This window comes from Squalius cephalus (assembly GCF_949319135.1).
Source record: "Squalius cephalus genome assembly, chromosome: 15".
In the NCBI taxonomy this organism is placed as follows: Eukaryota; Metazoa; Chordata; class Actinopteri; order Cypriniformes; family Leuciscidae; genus Squalius; species Squalius cephalus.
In genome coordinates this window covers 23,591,231-23,609,986 of record NC_137136.1, presented here as the reverse complement: position 1 = coordinate 23,609,986, position 18,756 = coordinate 23,591,231, and the positions used below count along the sequence as shown (strand labels likewise).

Below are 18,756 nucleotides of genomic sequence, written 5' to 3'. Positions count from 1 at the left end.
AAGAAGGGAGGGTCTCAACATAATCAGAACACAAGTGGTCACAGCAGACTCCTTTGAAAGGCATGTAATCATTTTGGAAAGATTAAAACAACTGGCTACACTCTGGTCATGGTGGGAGATCCAAACAAAAAGCTTTTCACGCTGCTCTTTAAAGTTCACACAATTCTAAAGTGCATGTAATTGCAGCACCAAGCTACAGAGCTGCCTTTATCACAGCACGTGTTTCCACCGTTATTAACCTTAAATCTAGATTTTTTTTTTAAACACTAGCTTTAAAGGTGAACTAAGTAACTTTTTTTACCTTAACTGAACAGCTTCGGAGTCATTGGAATGGTTATTACTTATTTCGGGTTGAATGGTGGTCGTTTCGCACCCCCCTGGTGCCCGTGCTTTCTACAATTTCCGAAAATTTCACGTGCCGAATAGTTTTTTTTTTTTTTTGGAAGCTTGTTTTTCCGCCACTGAATAAAAAAATAAACAAAAGTTAGGCATATTACAACAGGTTATGTATGTAGAACATGAAAAAGATGAAATTTCACAGTTAACCCCAAGAGTGAAAGGCATTTTTAAAATGACATCAATCATGAGTAGGCCTATGCATTTAAGTTTTATTAGACCTGGTCTGATGGTTAATGGTTGGTTTAATTCTAACCTATTCTTACTGTTTTAAATAGTTTTTCTTGATTGCTTAAATACTATAACCAGGCTTTTGAACACAAATTTCAAAACCATAACGCCATTTATCAAAAAGCACACCCATTTCCCTAAAACACTTTTGACACAAGTCAGATTTGTTGAACTGTCACTGCAAAACTCTACACACAAATCGCTAGTTACGTATGTAACTGTGGTTCTGTGAATTCCGGATGACCGCCAGAGGCAGTGCAAAGCACTAGTGGATAATCGCTGCGCCAGCTAGATAGATCGAGAAGAATATAACAAAGTCACGTCATGACGCAGACCGAGACGCGAGGATATAACCCACAGCGACTCGGTGCCCAGCCTCAGAATGCTTTCTCGCGCATTCCGAGTGACGAGGGACTCTGGCGGTCATCCGGAATTCACAGAACCACAGTTACATACGTAACTAGCGTTCTGTTTCATTCCTACTGACCGCCAGAGGCAGTGCAAAGCACTAGTGGATGACGCATATCAACACAGTCATGAGGAATGCCACCCACCTGCCAATATCAGGATTGCTCCAGAAGGACTGCAGAGCTCACATCATGGGAAGCAGCCACGTTAACCTTGTAGAACCGCGCAAAGGTACATGGAGAAGACCAGGTAGCAGCTTCGCAGACATCCGCCAAGGAAACTCCCCGTAAAGTGGCCCAAGACGAAGACACGGCCCTAGTGGAGTGACAAGTAACACCCACTGGTAAGGGTTGATGAGATCTATTATACGCCAACTTTATCGTCTCGACAATCCAGCGTGATAGTCTCTGTTTGGACAAAGATGCACCCTTGCGTACCTCACCATAACAAACAAATAACTGATCTGTCTGTCTGAAAGAAGCGGTAGACTTAACATAGCACTTTAAAGCTCGTACAGGACACAGAAGATGAGACCTCCCCCCATCTGTATCTGAGTGATTGAAAGGCGGCTGAAAAGCAGCCAGATGAATAGACTGATTCACAAATTGTGGTAACAAAACCTTAGGGAGAAAGGCTGGATTAGGCCGAAGAATGACCCCAGAATCCTCTGGTAACCAGCGTAAACACAACTCACTCACTGACAAGGCATGAAGTTCACCAACACGTCTAGTGGAAGCAACGGCCAACAAAAAAGACACTTTTAAGGACAACCACTTAATATCTGCAACATCTAATGGCTCAAATGGTGGTGTACAAAGGGACTCTAGAACAAGCGGTAAGTCCCACACAGGAAAAGGAGTAGAACGAACGGGCTTTAAACGCCTCGCTCCCTTCAGAAAACTACAAACAAGGTTATGAGACCCAAGGGAAGCACCAGCAACCTAAACATAAACTTTTAAAGTGGAGGCCGCCCTGTTGTCATCAAATAGATGCTGCAAGAAACTCAAAACTGTCGGCACAGTACAGTGAACTGGGTCAATTCCTTGATCTCCGCACCAAGAAGAAAATATCCTCCAACGAGCAGCATAAAGCTGTCGTGTCGAAGGAGCCCTAGCGTTGCCGATAGTGTTCACTACTGCCGGTTCACAATCCATTAACTGTGATCTGGACCCAAGGGCCAAACCCAGAGCTGAAGACGAGTTGGATCTGGGTGCCAAACACGGCCGTGCATCTGAGAAAGAAGGTCCCGTCTGGTGGGAAGCTGCCATGGTTCGCCTTGTAACAGACTCAGAAGGAGAGGAAACCATGGCCTGGATGGCCATCGAGGTGCCACTAAAAGCACCCTGTGCTTGTATAGGAATACACGATGTAATGTTTCCCACAGAAGTGGAAATGGAGGGAACGCATACAACAGGCAACTCGGCCACTCGTGGGCTAATGCATCCTGTCCCAATGGGCTGGACGTTTCGGCTCTCGCGAACCACCAGCGGCAATGAGTGGTCATTTCCGATGCAAACAGGTCGACCTCTGCCTTGCCAAACCGTTGCCAAATCATCTGTACTACATCCGGGTGAAGTCTCCATTCCCCCGGGAGCAGCAGATCCCTGGACAGAGCATCCGCCACTTGATTGTCCAATCCCGGGAGATGAACTGCCCTTATTGAGGCCAGCCGGCCCTGAGACCATGTGAGGATCTTGCGAGTTAGCAGTAAAGATGCAAGAGACCTGGTGCCGCCCTGATGATTCAAATGAAAGACCGTCGACGTGTTGTCGGACCGGACAAGCACATGACGACCCATCAGGTTTGGTAAGAAGTGTTGTAGAGCTAAGTACACTGCCTTCAACTCCAGGACGTTGATGTGTTCTAAGGCCTCCCTGGGTGACCAGTGACCACCAATTCCCCTCTGGTTCCACGTTGCCCCCCATCCTGTTAGTGAAGCATCGGTCGTGATCACTTCCCGACGGGAGGACACCACCCCTAGAGGCACACCGGCTTTCAGAAATGTTACCTTTTTCCAGGGTTTCAATGCACGGACACAGGCAGGCGAAACGACAATCATGCAATGGCGATGTCTCGCTGAATCTAGCCCTAAGCTGTTGCTCCACCTCTGAAGAGGCCTGAGGTGAAGCAAGCCCAAGGGGATCACGGATGTTGCGGCAGCTAACATCCCCATTAGTTGCAGAAGGACCCCATAAGGAAGTTTTGTCCCCTGACCGAAACGAGTCAGTAGCTGACAAATATTGTCTGTTCGTGCGTGAGACAATGTGGCAGACATTGTGATTGAATTGAGTGTTATTCCTATGAAGGTTATGGTCTGTTCTGGGACCAGATGACTCTTTGTGTCGTTTACAGTAAGGCCCAACTTCTGGATATGCTCCAACACAATCCTGGTGTTGTGTAACGCATGTCGTCTTGTTGGGGCACAGAGCAGCCAATCGTCTAAGTAGGGCAGAATCCTCATGCCCTTGGACCAAAGTGGAGTCAGGGCCGCACTCATGCATCTTGTGAAAACACGAGGAGCCAGAGATAGACCGAATGGTAGAACTCTGAACTGATAGGCTTGATTCTGAAAGCTGAATCTTAGAAACTTCCTGTGGTGGGGAGCAACAGGAACATGGAAGTAAGCGTCCTTCAAGTCCACACTCACGAACCAGTCTCCTTTCGTCACAGATCGAAGAACGTCGACTGTGCGTAACATTCGGAAAGGAAGAGACTTTAAGAACACGTTTAGGCGCCTCAGGTCCAGAACTGGACGAAAACTGCCATCTTTCTTTGGAACAAGGAAGTACGTGGAGTAAAACCCGTCCCTCTGATTGATGGGAAGAACTTTTTCTATGGCTCCTTTCAGTAACAGTGAATGAATTTCTAAGGAAAGGGCCATTGAACTGGTTACGTCTTTGACAACTGTCGGAAAGATTCCTGAAAACTTGGGAGGCCGGCGTCGGAATTGCAGAGTGTATCCCCTGCTCAAAGTCGCCAGAACCCAGGGGTCGGACACTGAATTTTCCCAGTAATGTAGATGCTGCACAGTGAAACGACCGACCGCCGGCCCCATAACTTCAGGGTTTTTGGCCTCTGCCTTTAGGACCTGTGGGGGGGCGCTGACGTGGTCTCCCCTGCTGGTGACGGTAAAAAGGGCGGCGTCCCTGGGCCTCCTCAGCCCCTCTCTGCCGCTGTGGAGCCTGAAGCTGAGAAACGTTCTGCTGTCGCACTCGATGCTCCGAGCTCGGATAGCGTGGGTGAGCCGGAGTCAGAGGCATTCTAAAAGGTGGTGTTCGTGGAACCTGAGTCAGTTGTCGTGTGGCTTCTGACAACTTCATTCTCTTTTCCAATACCTCAGAAACATTGGGGCCAAAAAGATGTCCTGGTACAATTGGCAGTTCTCTCAGTGTCTTCTTACAATCTTCAGGTAACCTTGCCTGAGCAAGCCATACCTGACGCCGAGCTGTTAGAAGGGTCGCTGAAAGTGTCCCAAGTTCCCGAGTCACATGACCCATAGTCAACAGAGCAGTCTGTAAGAACTGAGATGCAGAAGCGTCAACGCTCGCTGACTCTAATGTGTTATTGCAGGCAAGAAGCAGCTGGCAGATAGTATTCTCAGCTCGAGTTATATAGGCTACCGACTCATATGCTTTCTTCAAGAAAGTGTCAGTACGTCCACATTGCGCACTCGGGCAGCGTACATTGCCTCTTAGAGCCTCATCTGGTGATACCACCAAAGCTGCAACCGGCTGTTCAATTTCAGGCGCCCGTCCTACCCCAATGGAGTCAGCCTCAGCCATTGCTGCAAGAGTGCGGGCTGTCTTTGACCTCCTCCTAGGCACATTGGGACTGGTAAGTGCACTGGAGAATTCTGTCACAAAATCCTTACACGGTGGCATTGCGAACACATTACTATCAGCAGCTTGTCTGAAGAACACATTGGTTTGAATGGGTTGGACAGGTGATTTGTCAAGACCCAAACGAGCCACCGCCATCTGCAGAACCGATAACACATCGTCTGGAGCAGATGGGCCTGCACCTGATGAATGTACAGACCCACCGCTTGAACCACCTGTAGCATATAGGTTAGAAAAAACATCGTTTGGGAGGGTGGGTTGTATGGCAGGTTCCACCGATTCTTCATCGAGAAAATGAGAATTAGACGCGCTCATGGAGAGAGCGTCAAAATCTATATCATGTGGGGGTTGGAAATCACTCTCATCCACTGGTGTGTTCTCAGTATGTGGGGCCGACACTGGGGGTTGTAGAGACTGAAGAAGACGTTTCATCTCAATCATTTCTGAAGAGAGAGAAGCTACAGTCTTCGATAACAAGTGTTCTGAACTGTCTTTGTGTGGTACAGATTTCTTCTTGCTAGGCGGAGCGCCAGCAGCTGCTGATGCGCGACGCTTTTGAGCGCGTCGCGGCTGTTGTGCGAGGGTAACAGGCGAGTTAATGTCTAACTCAGCAAGGCGAAGCTGTCTCTCTGACATCGGTAGCATACTACAATGCAAACACGGATCAGTCAGGGCCTCCTTCAGATGTTGAGCGCCTAAACATGATGGGCATCGATCGTGTCCGTCGTCGGGAAGAAGCGTATTCGGACACAATTTGCAACTTGAAACGGAGATGAGAGAGCTATGATCCATGACTCCGTCAATAACACGTCCTCGGTTAGCACCGTAGGCACTTAAAACTGTAATAGCACCCACTGAGCAGTTCGAAAAAATCTTCGGATAGAACCGAAAATTCTATAACATGAAACGCTCTCACAAGAAACGTAAAAGTCAAATCTGCCTTCGGATAGAACCGCGAGGCATTCAATGACTAGCACTACGGCGAGTAACTTATGCGATGATAATATAAATATATATTTATATCAAACACATAACGTTATAATGTTAGGTTTGCGGTGAACGCAACCTAAGCGCGGTCGAAACCAGCCACCGGATAGTACCGTGAAGCACAGAGTTTCGCCGACGCAACCACAAATAATCGTATGCACTCACCTAATTAAGAAAAATAATCCAAGATATCCGTCCTGATGATAGTGTAGAACGCGCTGTCACAGCTTGGGAGGGCGAATCCTCGCAACTCAGGTAAGCTGCACGGGACAGCGTGAAAACAAACGACCTATCAAAAGCGAGAAAGCGAAAGAGGCTGGGCACCGAGTCGCTGTGGGTTATATCCTCGCGTCTCGGTCTGCGTCATGACGTGACTTTGTTGTTATATTCTTCTCGATCTATCTAGCTGGCGCAGCGATTATCCACTAGTGCTTTGCACTGCCTCTGGCGGTCAGTAGGAATGAAACAGAACCCTTCATTTCTCATTGCCTACACCATGTTGTCATTTAGAAAGCACTAGCATTCAATATTGTTCACTCAAGTATGAACTTTCAGGGAGAAAAACAGGTACAGTAGATGTGCTTCAGACTGCTCTCTACTGTAACTTCTGAGTGCAGTACACTGTGCTGTTACAACACATACATGAACTGTAGCTGTTGCCCTATACTACTGTAATAAAAAGAAATGCGTTAAATTGCCTCACACACAGTTTTCTGAATGCTTCCATTTTGTAAAAAGGATGTGTTACAGTTACAGTATTCAGTACTTCTATTTTTCTTCACAGAGACGATGAAATTGAAGAAGCCTGCCAAATATTTCAGTTGATGCGTGCCAGCGGGGATTTTACCCCCCCCCTCCGCTGCCTGGCTAGGGCCAACATAGCCTGTGATGCTGACAAGATTCTCTGGCCTGTCCCAGACCAAAGATGGGATGCTAGGGCAGAGTTTTTTTTGTTTGTTTGTTTGTTTGGTGTATTGTACTGTACAGTACATTAAGGATAAGGGATGGTACATTACTACATTAAGGTACATTACAGTGTTTAAATACGAGGCATAGTTTCAATAAATGTGTTTAAGCAATCAAGAAAAACTGTAAAAACAGTTTCTCTGCTCTCATTCACCCATCTAAGCACTCTGCTGCATTCTCTTTTTCTCCCTGACACAGTCTATTAGTTCAATACTCTGTCCATTTGTGCATCGGGGGTAGTTTCCCATGAATAATGCACCCTGACATAGGCATGCCATTATTTCACCTGATGGGCCTTTATGAAATATGTCTATCAATGTTATTGATGTGGGAGTCAGAACAAGACCAATAGACGTTTCAACATTAATGCATTGCATTAGCATGGCACAGATGGGGGGGAGGGACTTTTGACTTTATCAGTCAAGAGTGCATAACATTATTAACCATACATCATATTAGAGTTGACATTTTCTAAAATAAAGCAATTTAAAATAGTTGTTTACGATTCTATGTCCAAACAATCATCTCATAACAAAATTAATGTTTCAGATGTAGCTGCATATGACTCATGATTTAGCCTTGAGACATTCTAGGATTGTGGGATTTATGCTGCAGCTCATCCTTTTGCATTATGTGTGTGTGTGCGTGCACTTTAACGCTGTCCAATTCTGTTGATAAGAATGCGGGCAGAGGATTAAGAGACTTTAGTTGCTTATAGTTCAGATGGCTGTTATACTTGCACATTTACTCTTTCATATGCAATGCCCACCCCTACCTCTCTCTCTCTCTCTCTCTCTCTCTCTCTCTCTCATCCACCCACATACACAGATTATGTCACTGCTATTAATCTTATAGCATCAACAAGTGCAGTGTCTGCCATGATGTTCTTTCATCTCACTAAAACATTTACGGCTCCCATTGTCTTTAAAAACTAAGTTCCGTCTGTGGGATCCTCTAATCACAGAGTTTAAGTGCGAGTAAGAGAAAGGTAGAGGTGCGCATGAAGAGGGAGGTGCAGGGTGTTCAAAAGGATGGGAGGGTTACTGTTGAATCCTGATGGTCCTCTGGCAGATTGACCACAGCGAAATTGATTCGCTCTTCCCGTATAAACAGAGAGCAACAGGAACAAAAGGGGCTTAAGACTGAAAAGCGAGCATTTCACTTTGAGATTAACTGAGAGTGGCAGACTGAAAAAGACAGAGAGATAAACACAAGCGGTGGACTGACAAAGAGGAAGGTGAGTAAAAAACTTTCACCTTGTTCTTTGCTCAGATGTTATTTGACACTTTAAAGCTGAATTATGTTGGACACAGCAAGCTTCAGTCAAATAACACATCTCTCTTGAACAAATTTTTTCCCGTTTTACTGTTTTGTTTCCTTCTTGTTCATAATACGTTCTCCCTATTTTCCTCCGTGAATATTTTCTAAGTGAGAATGTTTTTGGTAGCACTATACAACAAGCTATAGCCTACATCAACACTATTTATTGCAATAGTTAACATAACAATGAACAATACGTTTACAGCATTTATTTATCTGTTAATATTCATTTCAAATTTTAATGACATTTTTCAAATTAAAAGATGTATAATATGAACTCCAAGTGAATAATTAATATTTATAAATGAAAAATATAATAAAATATAAAGCAATAGTTAGTTCATGTTCATGTTAGTTTATGATATCTAATATTCATTTTAATACACTATAAAGAAGTTCAATCATTTCAACTTAAATGACATTAAACTGACTTAAAAAAGGAGTTGAATCTTGTTTAACTTGATTTGAGGAGTTAAAGCAATGTAAAAACATATGTTGTCATAACTTATTGATCATATCATTTCATTACTGTAAAGTGATACTAAATGCCACATGTAGTAATTTTCAGTGAGTAAGTTACATTTCCTTTCATGCACTGTCAACTAATATGAACAAACAATGAGCGACTTTTATTAACTAATATTAACAAAGATGAATAAATACTGTTACAAATGTATTGCTCATTGTTAGTTCGTGTTAGTTAATACATGTTAACGAATGAGACCTTATTGTAAAGTGTTACCGTTTTTCTAATAACTTGATAACATGCTTCAAGAGTCACATTTCTGTAAAGTGCATTCATACTTGATACAACAGAGGATTAATGCTTGGATAATATTTATCAAATGACTTTTGAAATATTTAAATTAATTTAAAGCGACCCACAGTATTCATTTTGAATACTATTACTTTTACACAAAATCATTTTGGGCTTACGGTTTAATGTTAAGAACATAAGCTTTAATACTTATGTTTGAATATGCAACTGTATTTTCCCCAGATTTGTTTGATTTTCATGTAAGTCCAGCATGTTAGTTGAATGGATCTCATCAAAGCAGAGCCGTCTCATTATGTCTTTCTCTGTTTCTGTTAGTAGTTCATGTCTGAGAGAGTGAATGGCTCATGGATGGGGTCTGTCTCTGTCCCGTCCTCCGTCCCTCATGCCTTCCGCTCACAACTCTCTTCATCCGCTGACCTCAGCATAGCCATCTTCCTCATCATCACGGGTCAGTAATCTGTTTCTATATCATTATTAATGCTTCATTAGTATTTTTGAAGATATCTTTAATATTATTATTGTTTAGGGTTTAGCAAATGTAGCAAGACCACAATTAAAAATGCTTCTAATGTCACAGATTACAGAATCACAGATTATTAACAGCATAACAATTTATGCAGAAGCTTGTATTCAACGCGACAGTGATGTTGGGCACATTAAAACCTATTTATACTATAAAGTAAATTAAAGTGCCCCATTTTGCTTTTTTAAAGGTTTTAATTTTGTTTTGGAGGTCTCCTATAATCGGTTTACATGCATAAGGTCAAAAAACACTTTAATTTTCTCATTATATAAATTGCAATACCTCTTTCTCACAGTGTCTGAATCAAGGGTTCAGTCTCTCTAAACTCCTCCTTTCTGAGAAACTACTTTGCTCTGATTGGTCAGATGGCCCATTCTGTTGTGATTGGTCTACCACTTACAGCGCGTCATATCTGAATTTCAGCCCCGGAGGCTTCCTCAGAGGATTTGCTTTAACAGTGCAAAAAATAGCATCTTCTCGACATGCTGACTGACAGCACAAACTAAACTCTTTCAGGCCTGAAGCGGGGGAAAGTAGATGAAGACCATAGGCTGGCATTATGCAAATTTGTTACAAACATTTGTATGTGTAGGAGGTGAGACTGGAATTACTGAAGACTCGTTTCAGGCCGTTCAGAATCGGTTCTTTCTTTTGGGAGATAATAACTCGTGCACTTTGATCTTTTGAACTTTGCTGACCTTTACATTCACAAACATATATATATATATATATATATACAGTAAAAAGGTAATATTTGAAAAAGAATAAAAGGGGGACTTTAAAAGGTACATCAATAAATGGTAACACTTGACATATATCATGTTTTGTTTATAGGTTTTTGTAAAGCAAGTGTTTTATGTCAGTGTTTGGTAACTACGACTGATCTGCAGTCAGAACCTAAGCAATGTAAAGACAACAGCCCTCTACAATCAATACACTGATTTGCACAGCAAATACAACTGCAATGACACAGCCATTTAAAAACTGCAGTGCAACCAGAGGGGTTTACATGCAGCAGATTTAACACAGTTATGTTTGTCTTACAATGGCTGTGGGTTCGGAAGGATCATATGTAGCCTACTGGTGTGCTTGTATGGAAAAATAATCTGACAGTAATAAGATCATATTTATAACATCAAATCAACATTTTAGCTCCCTGCAAAAAAAAAAAAAAAGTAATTTTACTGTACACAGAACATAAAATTGTTACACTTAAAAACATTGGTTCATAGATTGACCAAAAGTGACCTTACTATTAAAAAACTATCAATTATTAATGAATTAACTGTTTTTACTTTTAAAAGATCTTGTCCCATAAAAAAAATATATTTATTCTTTTTTATTCCATAATATTTTATTCATATTATTTATATTCAACAAACTACAAACTATTTAACAATCAATCAATGTTTTTTTTAGCTCACAATATTTTTTAGCCTACTATATATATATATGGAAAATAATTTTAAATAAAACAATTTGAATTTATGACTTAAATCATTTTATTATTTAAAACCTATTTAGTTTGAATTAATTTTGAGTACATTTAAATAATACATATTATTTTGTTTTGTTATCTTAAACCCCCAAAATGTCAAGTGGTGCAACCGTCCGAACAGATGAACAAACTAAGAAAACTATTTAAAATGGTGTCTTAATAATGAAAATTTAAAACTAAATACTATGCATATTTTTTAGGTTTGAAACCTTTCATATAAACAAATGTTAGAAATATCAAGCTGTTGAGATAATTGAAAACCTTTTGTCCAGCAATTTGTCTATTCTTAAATGTCAGGGTGGCACAACTGCAAACTCTATGAATTGACAAGGTAAAAACTATAACATGATAATGCATCATCCAGAAGCGAAGTGAAGTAAAAAGCTTTGTAGATCTCTCTCAAGTACTGGTAAAAACTGCTCATTTCCATATTATATTGGTACACTTTCCATGTCAGGTGGTACAACTTACAAGTAGCCTATATATACATACAACTGGTTGTACGCCTGACATAAAAATGGTCAAATGACTGAAAAATATGCATTACATCAGTTTTGTACATTTTTTAAAATGTAAACCTTTATATATATATACAGTGAGGAAAATAAGTATTTGAACACCCTGCTATTTTGCAAGTTCTCCCACTTGGAAATCATGGAGGGGTCTGAAATTGTCATCGTAGGTGCATGTCCACTGTGAGAGACATAAAAAAAAAAAAATCCAGAAATCACAATATATTTTTAACTATTTATTTGTATGATACAGCTGCAAATAAGTATTTGAACACCTGTCTATCAGCTAGAATTCTGACCCTCAAAGACCTGTTAGTCTGCCTTTAAAATGTCCACCTCCACTCCATTTATTATCCTAAATTAGATGCACCTGTTTGAGGTCGTTAGCTGCATAAAGACACCTGTCCATACAATCAGTAAGAATCCAACTACTAACATGGCCAAGACCAAAGAGCAGTCCAAAGACACTAGAGACAAAATTGTACACCTCCACAAGGCTGGAAAGGGCTACGGGGAAATTGCCAAGCAGCTTGGTGAAAAAAGGTCCACTGTTGGAGCAATCATTAGAAAATGGAAGAAGCTAAACATGACTGTCAATCTCCCTCGGACTGGGGCTCCATGCAAGATCTCACCTTGTGGGGTCTCAATGATCCTAAGAAAGGTGAGAAATCAGCCCAGAACTACACGGGAGGAGCTGGTCAATGACCTGAAAAGAGCTGGGACCACCGTTTCCAAGGTTACTGTTGGTAATACACTAAGACGTCATGGTTTGAAATCATGCATGGCACGGAAGGTTCCCCTGCTTAAACCAGCACATGTCAAGGCCCGTCTTAAGTTTGCCAATGACCATTTGGATGATCCAGAGGAGTCATGGGAGAAAGTCATGTGGTCAGATGAGACCAAAATAGAACTTTTTGGTCATAATTCCACTAAACGTGTTTGGAGGAAGAAGAATGATGAGTACCATCCCAAGAACACCATCCCTACTGTGAAGCATGGGGGTGGTAGCATCATGCTTTGGGGGTGTTTTTCTGCACATGGGACAGGGCGACTGCACTGTATTAAGGAGAGGATGACCGGGGCCATGTATTGTGAGATTTTGGGGAACAACCTCCTTCCCTCAGTTAGAGCATTGAAGATGGGTCGAGGCTGGGTCTTCCAACATGACAATGACCCGAAGCACACAGCCAGGATAACCAAGGAGTGGCTCTGTAAGAAGCATATCAAGGTTCTGGTGTGGCCTAGCCAGTCTCCAGACCTAAACCCAATAGAGAATCTTTGGAGGGAGCTCAAACTCCGTGTTTCTCAGCGACAGCCCAGAAACCTGACTGATCTAGAGAAGATCTGTGTGGAGGAGTGGGCCAAAATCCCTCCTGCAGTGTGTGCAAACCTGGTGAAAAACTACAGGAAACGTTTGACCTCTGTAATTGCAAACAAACGCTACTGTACCAAATATTAACATTGATTTTCTCAGGTGTTCAAATACTTATTTGCAGCTGTATCATACAAATAAATAGTTAAAAAATCATACATTGTGATTTCTGGATTTTTTTTTTTAGATTATGTCTCTCACAGTGGACATGCACCTACGATGACAATTTCAGACCCCTCCATGATTTCTAAGTGGGAGAACTTGCAAAATAGCAGGGTGTTCAAATACTTATTTTCCTCACTGTATATCTTACTGTAAAATTACATGCATTGTCCCATTAAAAACAAATATAGGCCTATATTTTTTTATATTAAAATGATCTATTTAGCTTTAAACTATTGGTCTGAGTAAGATGACGGTCAACACTAAGATCTACATTTCTGCCCCAGGTGTGGTGTCGGTGGTTGGGAATGGGCTGGTTTTGGTGGTTTACGGTCAGAGGAGAAAGAAGCTCAGAGTACACGAGCTGATGACTATCAATCTGGCAGTTTGTGATTTCGGCTACAGCCTGCTGGGGGCGCCGTGTCTCATCATCTCAAGGTAGGCTATACCACCACTGCACTGACCGCAGGTTTACATAGAGCATGCGGTTAACATGTATTTTGAAGGGTTTCACTACTTTGCTTGGCATGGCAATAGTGTACATTACAAGTATATAAAAGCTCTCTTTGCTAAAGCCTGTATTAGGCTAGTCTACGACATCGTGTGCATAATGCATCACTCGCTCTTGTTATTATCCCTCCGAGTGTGTGAGTGCCAGTCAAGGTTAAAGTATTTAGCTGGTTAAGAAAGAAGATTGACAGTCCGAATATAAGCCATTGATGATGCTATTACATCATTTAGAACATCTATGCAAGGAACAATATTGATCTGATTTGACTTTAGAGAGGATTTAAAAGGGACATTTGGTCAGGCGAAAACACTTTAGATGTGCTTTACTTTTTATGATTGCTTTATTCAAATCATGTCTTTATACTTCTCTGAATGACAGGAATAGATTTTTGAGGAAAAAGAAAACAAAAAATCCTTACACTTTTGATGGAATTTGGAGTGGATTCTCAAGGGGGTCAAAAGGGTTTCACTTTTATGTAGCTGAAAGTATTTTTTTCCTCCCACAAACCACCAAAACATGCCCTCAGGTGAAGGAAGACATAGAAACACTTCTGTGAAAAAAAGAAGAGAAAACAGTGTGTGGAAAAAAATCATCAGGCCTGACTTTTTGGACTTTTTTCATGCCTGACTACTACTTTGTGTAAATATACCCACAGTTTATAAAAAAAAAAAAAAAATGTTTAAAGTCTTAGAGAAAATGAAACTGCAGAATCATCACATCTGCAGAATGTGAGCATATTAAATAGAGTTCTTATGGATATTTTTGGATTTGCTGTGCTCAGGATTTTGTTAGTGCTCTAAAAAAAAAAGTTTTTTTCCCTGTTTCCCTCTCTTAGTCTGTCCCATGCATGGATTTTCGGGGAAACAGGATGTATGTGGTATGGGATTCAGGGCTTTGTTTTTGGTATTGGGTCTCTCATCACCACCTGCCTTATCTCCCTCGACCGCTGCTTCAAAATCTGTAGCTTTCGATATGGTAATTCTCACTTTTCTATTGTTTGTAGTATCATTTTGTTTAGATTTTGTACATCAGTTTTGTACATTATGATTTGAATTCTTGAACATTATGAGACTTGCAATTAAGGTACAGTTAAGGCCTACCCGGTCATTCGTTTCCACAGCAGGATGAAAGTACAGAATTTGGTTGTCCTTGTTGGACAAAAAAAAAATTGCATTTTCACCCACTACACACATAAGAGACCTCAAATAAGAGCACACATTAAAGTATTAGTATCATTGCCTTAATATTACTGAATAGTTTGTATGATATTAATAGGTTACTTATACATTCTGTAAGAACGGTATTACATAAGCACAATGCCACTAAGTCAAAATTAATTTAATTTGTACTGAACTATTTTGATCAGCTGTTAAGTCAAATAAAATAAAATAAAATTCTGGATATCCCCAAAAAACTTAAATTTCCCCAAAATGTTTTCCAAAAAATAATTCGACAGCACTTATTTTTTCCTCAGGCAGAGAGAGAACAGCAAATGCTGAGAAAATGAGATCTGATTTGTAATTGAAGACATTTATTGCCATACATTTGCCATAATTACAATTTGCCTCCTTTTAAAGTATAGTATGTCATTGCACAAAATCACCAAAAAGATTATAGTTGTCATTTAGGTATGTATATTCAGAGCAAAACATCGATTTCTTTTTCTGATGGACTGCGCATCTTTCTCTCAGCTAACAGTATCATCAGGCTGTGACAATCAATACATTTTAGTCCTTTGCAGCAACTATAGACCAATAAAGCAAGCTTTTAGATGTTTACTAATGTACATTTTCCTTCGTCTCAGGTCAGTGGATTGAAAGAAGGCATGCCTCTCAGTCTGTCGCTCTGGTGTGGATCTATACATTGTTCTGGGCCTCACTTCCGGTATTTGGGTTTGGTAGTTATGGCCCGGAACCGTTTGGAACCAGCTGTACCATAAACTGGTAATGAACCATAGCGGTAACACTGTAAAGGGGTTGCTAACCTATTCCCCAGTGATTTGTTGGTGTTTTCAGAGTGCATTCTCAAGGGCTTTCGAAAGGCTTTCACTTTTAAGCAGCTGAAAGTTATTTTACCCACAAACCAGAAAATTTGTGTTGATGTGTTCATGCATTGCTTCCTGTGGCCACAGGTGGAGGATGAAGTCTTCACTCAATGATAGAGTCTATATTTTCCTGATCCTGTCGCTCTGCTTCGGAGTTCCCACCCTCACTATCATCGTTTCATACCTTGCTATCCTCATCAGGGTGAGATAAACAGAGGGATTATCAGTATTACTATGGATTCTAAAACACTTACTTGAAGCTAAGATAATTTTACCTCGTTCTGATATAAAAAAATTTCATGTTTATTTGACAGTTAAATGCCAATGTTGACTGAAGAGCCATTAAGGTGAATTGAAGTGTTGCTACAGTGTTGTGTGATTTCAGGTGTATCGGTCTGGCCGCATATTGGCTTCAATCCCTTCATCAAATGTCACTCACAACAGCAAAGATCTTCGGCTGACAAAGGTACAAGCTCTAACTGATCACCCAGAATACCTTTGGAAAGGACCCTCTTCACAGACATAACTATTTAACGAGTGGGCGATTTTGTAAGAATTTATACTTTGATTTGAACAAAAACATACATTTTTGAGGAAAAAAAGTCATTATGAAAGTCCACCCCTAAACCTAACCCTTAGTGGTGTGTAATAAGGTCATACAAAAATGTACGAATGTGATTGTACGGATTCATATGAATTCGCCACCAATTCGCCAAAACGTATAGCGGCCTAATAGTTATGAAATGCCATGAAAGCGGATTGGTTGTTATTGTTCACAAATAAAAAAAATAAATAAATAAATAAAGTAAAAAAAAAAAAATAAATAAATAAATAAATAAATAAATAAATAAATAAATAAATAAATAAATAAATAACTAAATAAAATAAAAAAATTAATAAATATTTTTTTAAATTAAATAATTAATTAAACAAAACAATAAAATAAAATAAAATAAATAAAATAAGATAAAATAAAATAAAATAAAATAAAATAAAATAAAATAAATAAATAACTAAATAAAATAAAAAAATTAATAAATAAAGGAATAAATACATTTTTTTAATTAAATGATTAATTAAACAAAACAATAAAATAAAATAAAATAAATTAAATAAATTAAAATAAAATAAAATAAATAAACAAATAAACAAACAAACAAACAAACAAATAAATAAATAAAATAATAAATTACTGTGAAAAATGGAACTAAATTAAATAAATGAAAAATTGTGAATGGCTACAAATTAATTTTAGTTTTTGGTATGCCTTGACAGCTTGCTTGCTTTAAAGTTGGTAGGAAATTAGAAGCTGTGATCATCTGAATAACAATAACAGTAAACTATGCTGAGAATTTTAACACATTTTAACACAACTTTGATGGCCTTAAAACACTAAAAGATAAATAAATACATAAAAGGGACAAAAACCAAACTAAATTAAAAATACTATCTAAAAAAAACTATCACCTTATTGGCCCCATTTATCACAGGTCTGGTACAACGGATGTCTCCCCTAATTCTGGCCCTGCTTTTACCTCCCCATTTCTATTCAAGTTTATCTTTTTCATGATTCACATACAGTTCCTCATTTCCTTGTAGTATACAGTTTCTGAAACTTTCTTTTGCAGATAGCAGCAGTGGTGTGTTCCTCATTTCTGATCGCCTGGACTCCCTATGCGATTGTTTCACTGTACTCGGCTTTGACTGCCAGAGAAGAGCACCTCGCTGAAGCCGGAGGAACGGCTGTCCCGGGAGGAATATCGGGAACAGCCGTCGGCCATGGCGGAGGCTTCTCTGATGTCTTTGGGTTTCCCTTCCTCATGAACTGGACCTCTTCAGAACACTTCGGTGATGCTTTTGGTACCTGGAGGAACATGACTTCAGATCATTCCCATTCAGTAGGGCATCATGGATCCAGTTCAACTGTGGATTCTGCACATGGAGAAATGGAGGAACACCGGCCACATCTTGTGTCCATCCTGAAGCCAGAGGTCACGCTCATCCCTGCTTTATTTGCCAAATCCCACTGCATGATAAACCCCTTCATCTACCAGATCATGAACCGTGACTTCAGGGAGGACGTTTATGATCTCATGTGCTTAAGAGGAAAAGATGGAGAGAGAAGGAGAGGAAGGAGCATAGATGGAAGTGATTCTGAAGGTCAGGAGCTAAATGATTAGATATTTCTATTGAATTCTATCTATTTATCTCCGTCGTCCGTCCGTCTATCTATCTATCTATCTATCTATCTATCTATCTATCTATCTATCTATCTATCTATCTATCTATCTATCTATCTATCTATCTATCTATCTATCTATCTATCTATCTATCTATCTATCTATCTATCTTTCTATCTTTCTGTCTGTTTGTGTTCATTTGAATTTCTCTGTATTTTTCTCACATTTCTGTTTCTATTTCTGTATTTTCCACACATGCAGGTCACCGTGGAAGCATCACTCTCTCCTATATTCACAGCTGGAGAAGAAGAAGCACACCTACAAGCCAGCCATCTGGGGAGCGTGTGAAAAAAGATTCCTCTCGGAAGAGTCGAGGGAAGAGAGGGTCCTGTCGGGACAATGCGTCAGTCGGGTGGGCATCCTTGGACACTACAAACTTAGATACGCAGGCCAACTTAGAAAGAGAGAGAGGGAAGCAGGTGGAAGGAGAGATGAAAAATGATTTAGAGAATCCACCTCTAGCAGCTTGTTGATGGGCGAGGAGTGATGCCTGCTGATATCTAAGACAGAAACAGTAGTTCTTAATGCAGTTAGTTAGCTCAAAGTATATATTTAGTTAAAATATAGTGTTTTTTTTGTCATCCATTGTGCGATTTTACACACTAATGCTCTCATTCAGTTTCACATCGGCTCTTTGACACATGAAGCTCTAGTATTTTCATATTTATTTTGTCCTTTGTATGTTTATTATTGAATCCAATGTATTTATTTATTTATTAATCTTTTGTGAAACCAAATATTTTAAGAATTTATATATTGTATTTATGTTTTTATATAGGCTCGTTAGAGAGCACTATCCAGTCCAAAGTATTGCAAAATACTATTTCTGAATAAATGTGAAATGTAAATAAAACGCACAACAATGAAAAGACTTTGATATGTTTATTTTGTAAAAAATGAAGTAGCCTACAATGGCTATTTGTTGCAGATTTGTGACGTCAGCTTTGCTTTGTTAATATGATGCATGAG

General features: G+C 39.9%; 1 protein-coding gene across 2 annotated transcripts; it reads left to right on the top strand.

Annotated features, from left to right (window-relative positions):
• Nucleotides 1–7,654: 7,654 nt before the first annotated feature.
• opn9 (opsin 9) lies at nucleotides 7,655–18,652 on the top strand. Of its 2 annotated transcripts, none has more exons than XM_079894815.1 (9): nucleotides 7,655–8,064; nucleotides 9,244–9,373; nucleotides 13,280–13,430; nucleotides 14,339–14,478; nucleotides 15,308–15,446; nucleotides 15,635–15,749; nucleotides 15,933–16,013; nucleotides 17,176–17,707; nucleotides 17,989–18,652. In XM_079894815.1, exons 2-9 carry the CDS (start codon nucleotides 9,247–9,249, stop codon nucleotides 18,258–18,260), a joined length of 1,557 nt encoding a protein of 518 aa, XP_079750941.1. In that variant the 5' UTR covers nucleotides 7,655–8,064; nucleotides 9,244–9,246; the 3' UTR covers nucleotides 18,261–18,652. The 2 variants fall into 2 exon arrangements, with proteins under 2 accessions (XP_079750941.1, XP_079750942.1); XM_079894816.1 differs by having other exon boundaries at nucleotides 7,664–8,064; nucleotides 9,241–9,373.
• The last annotated feature ends 104 nt before the right edge of the window (nucleotides 18,653–18,756 follow it).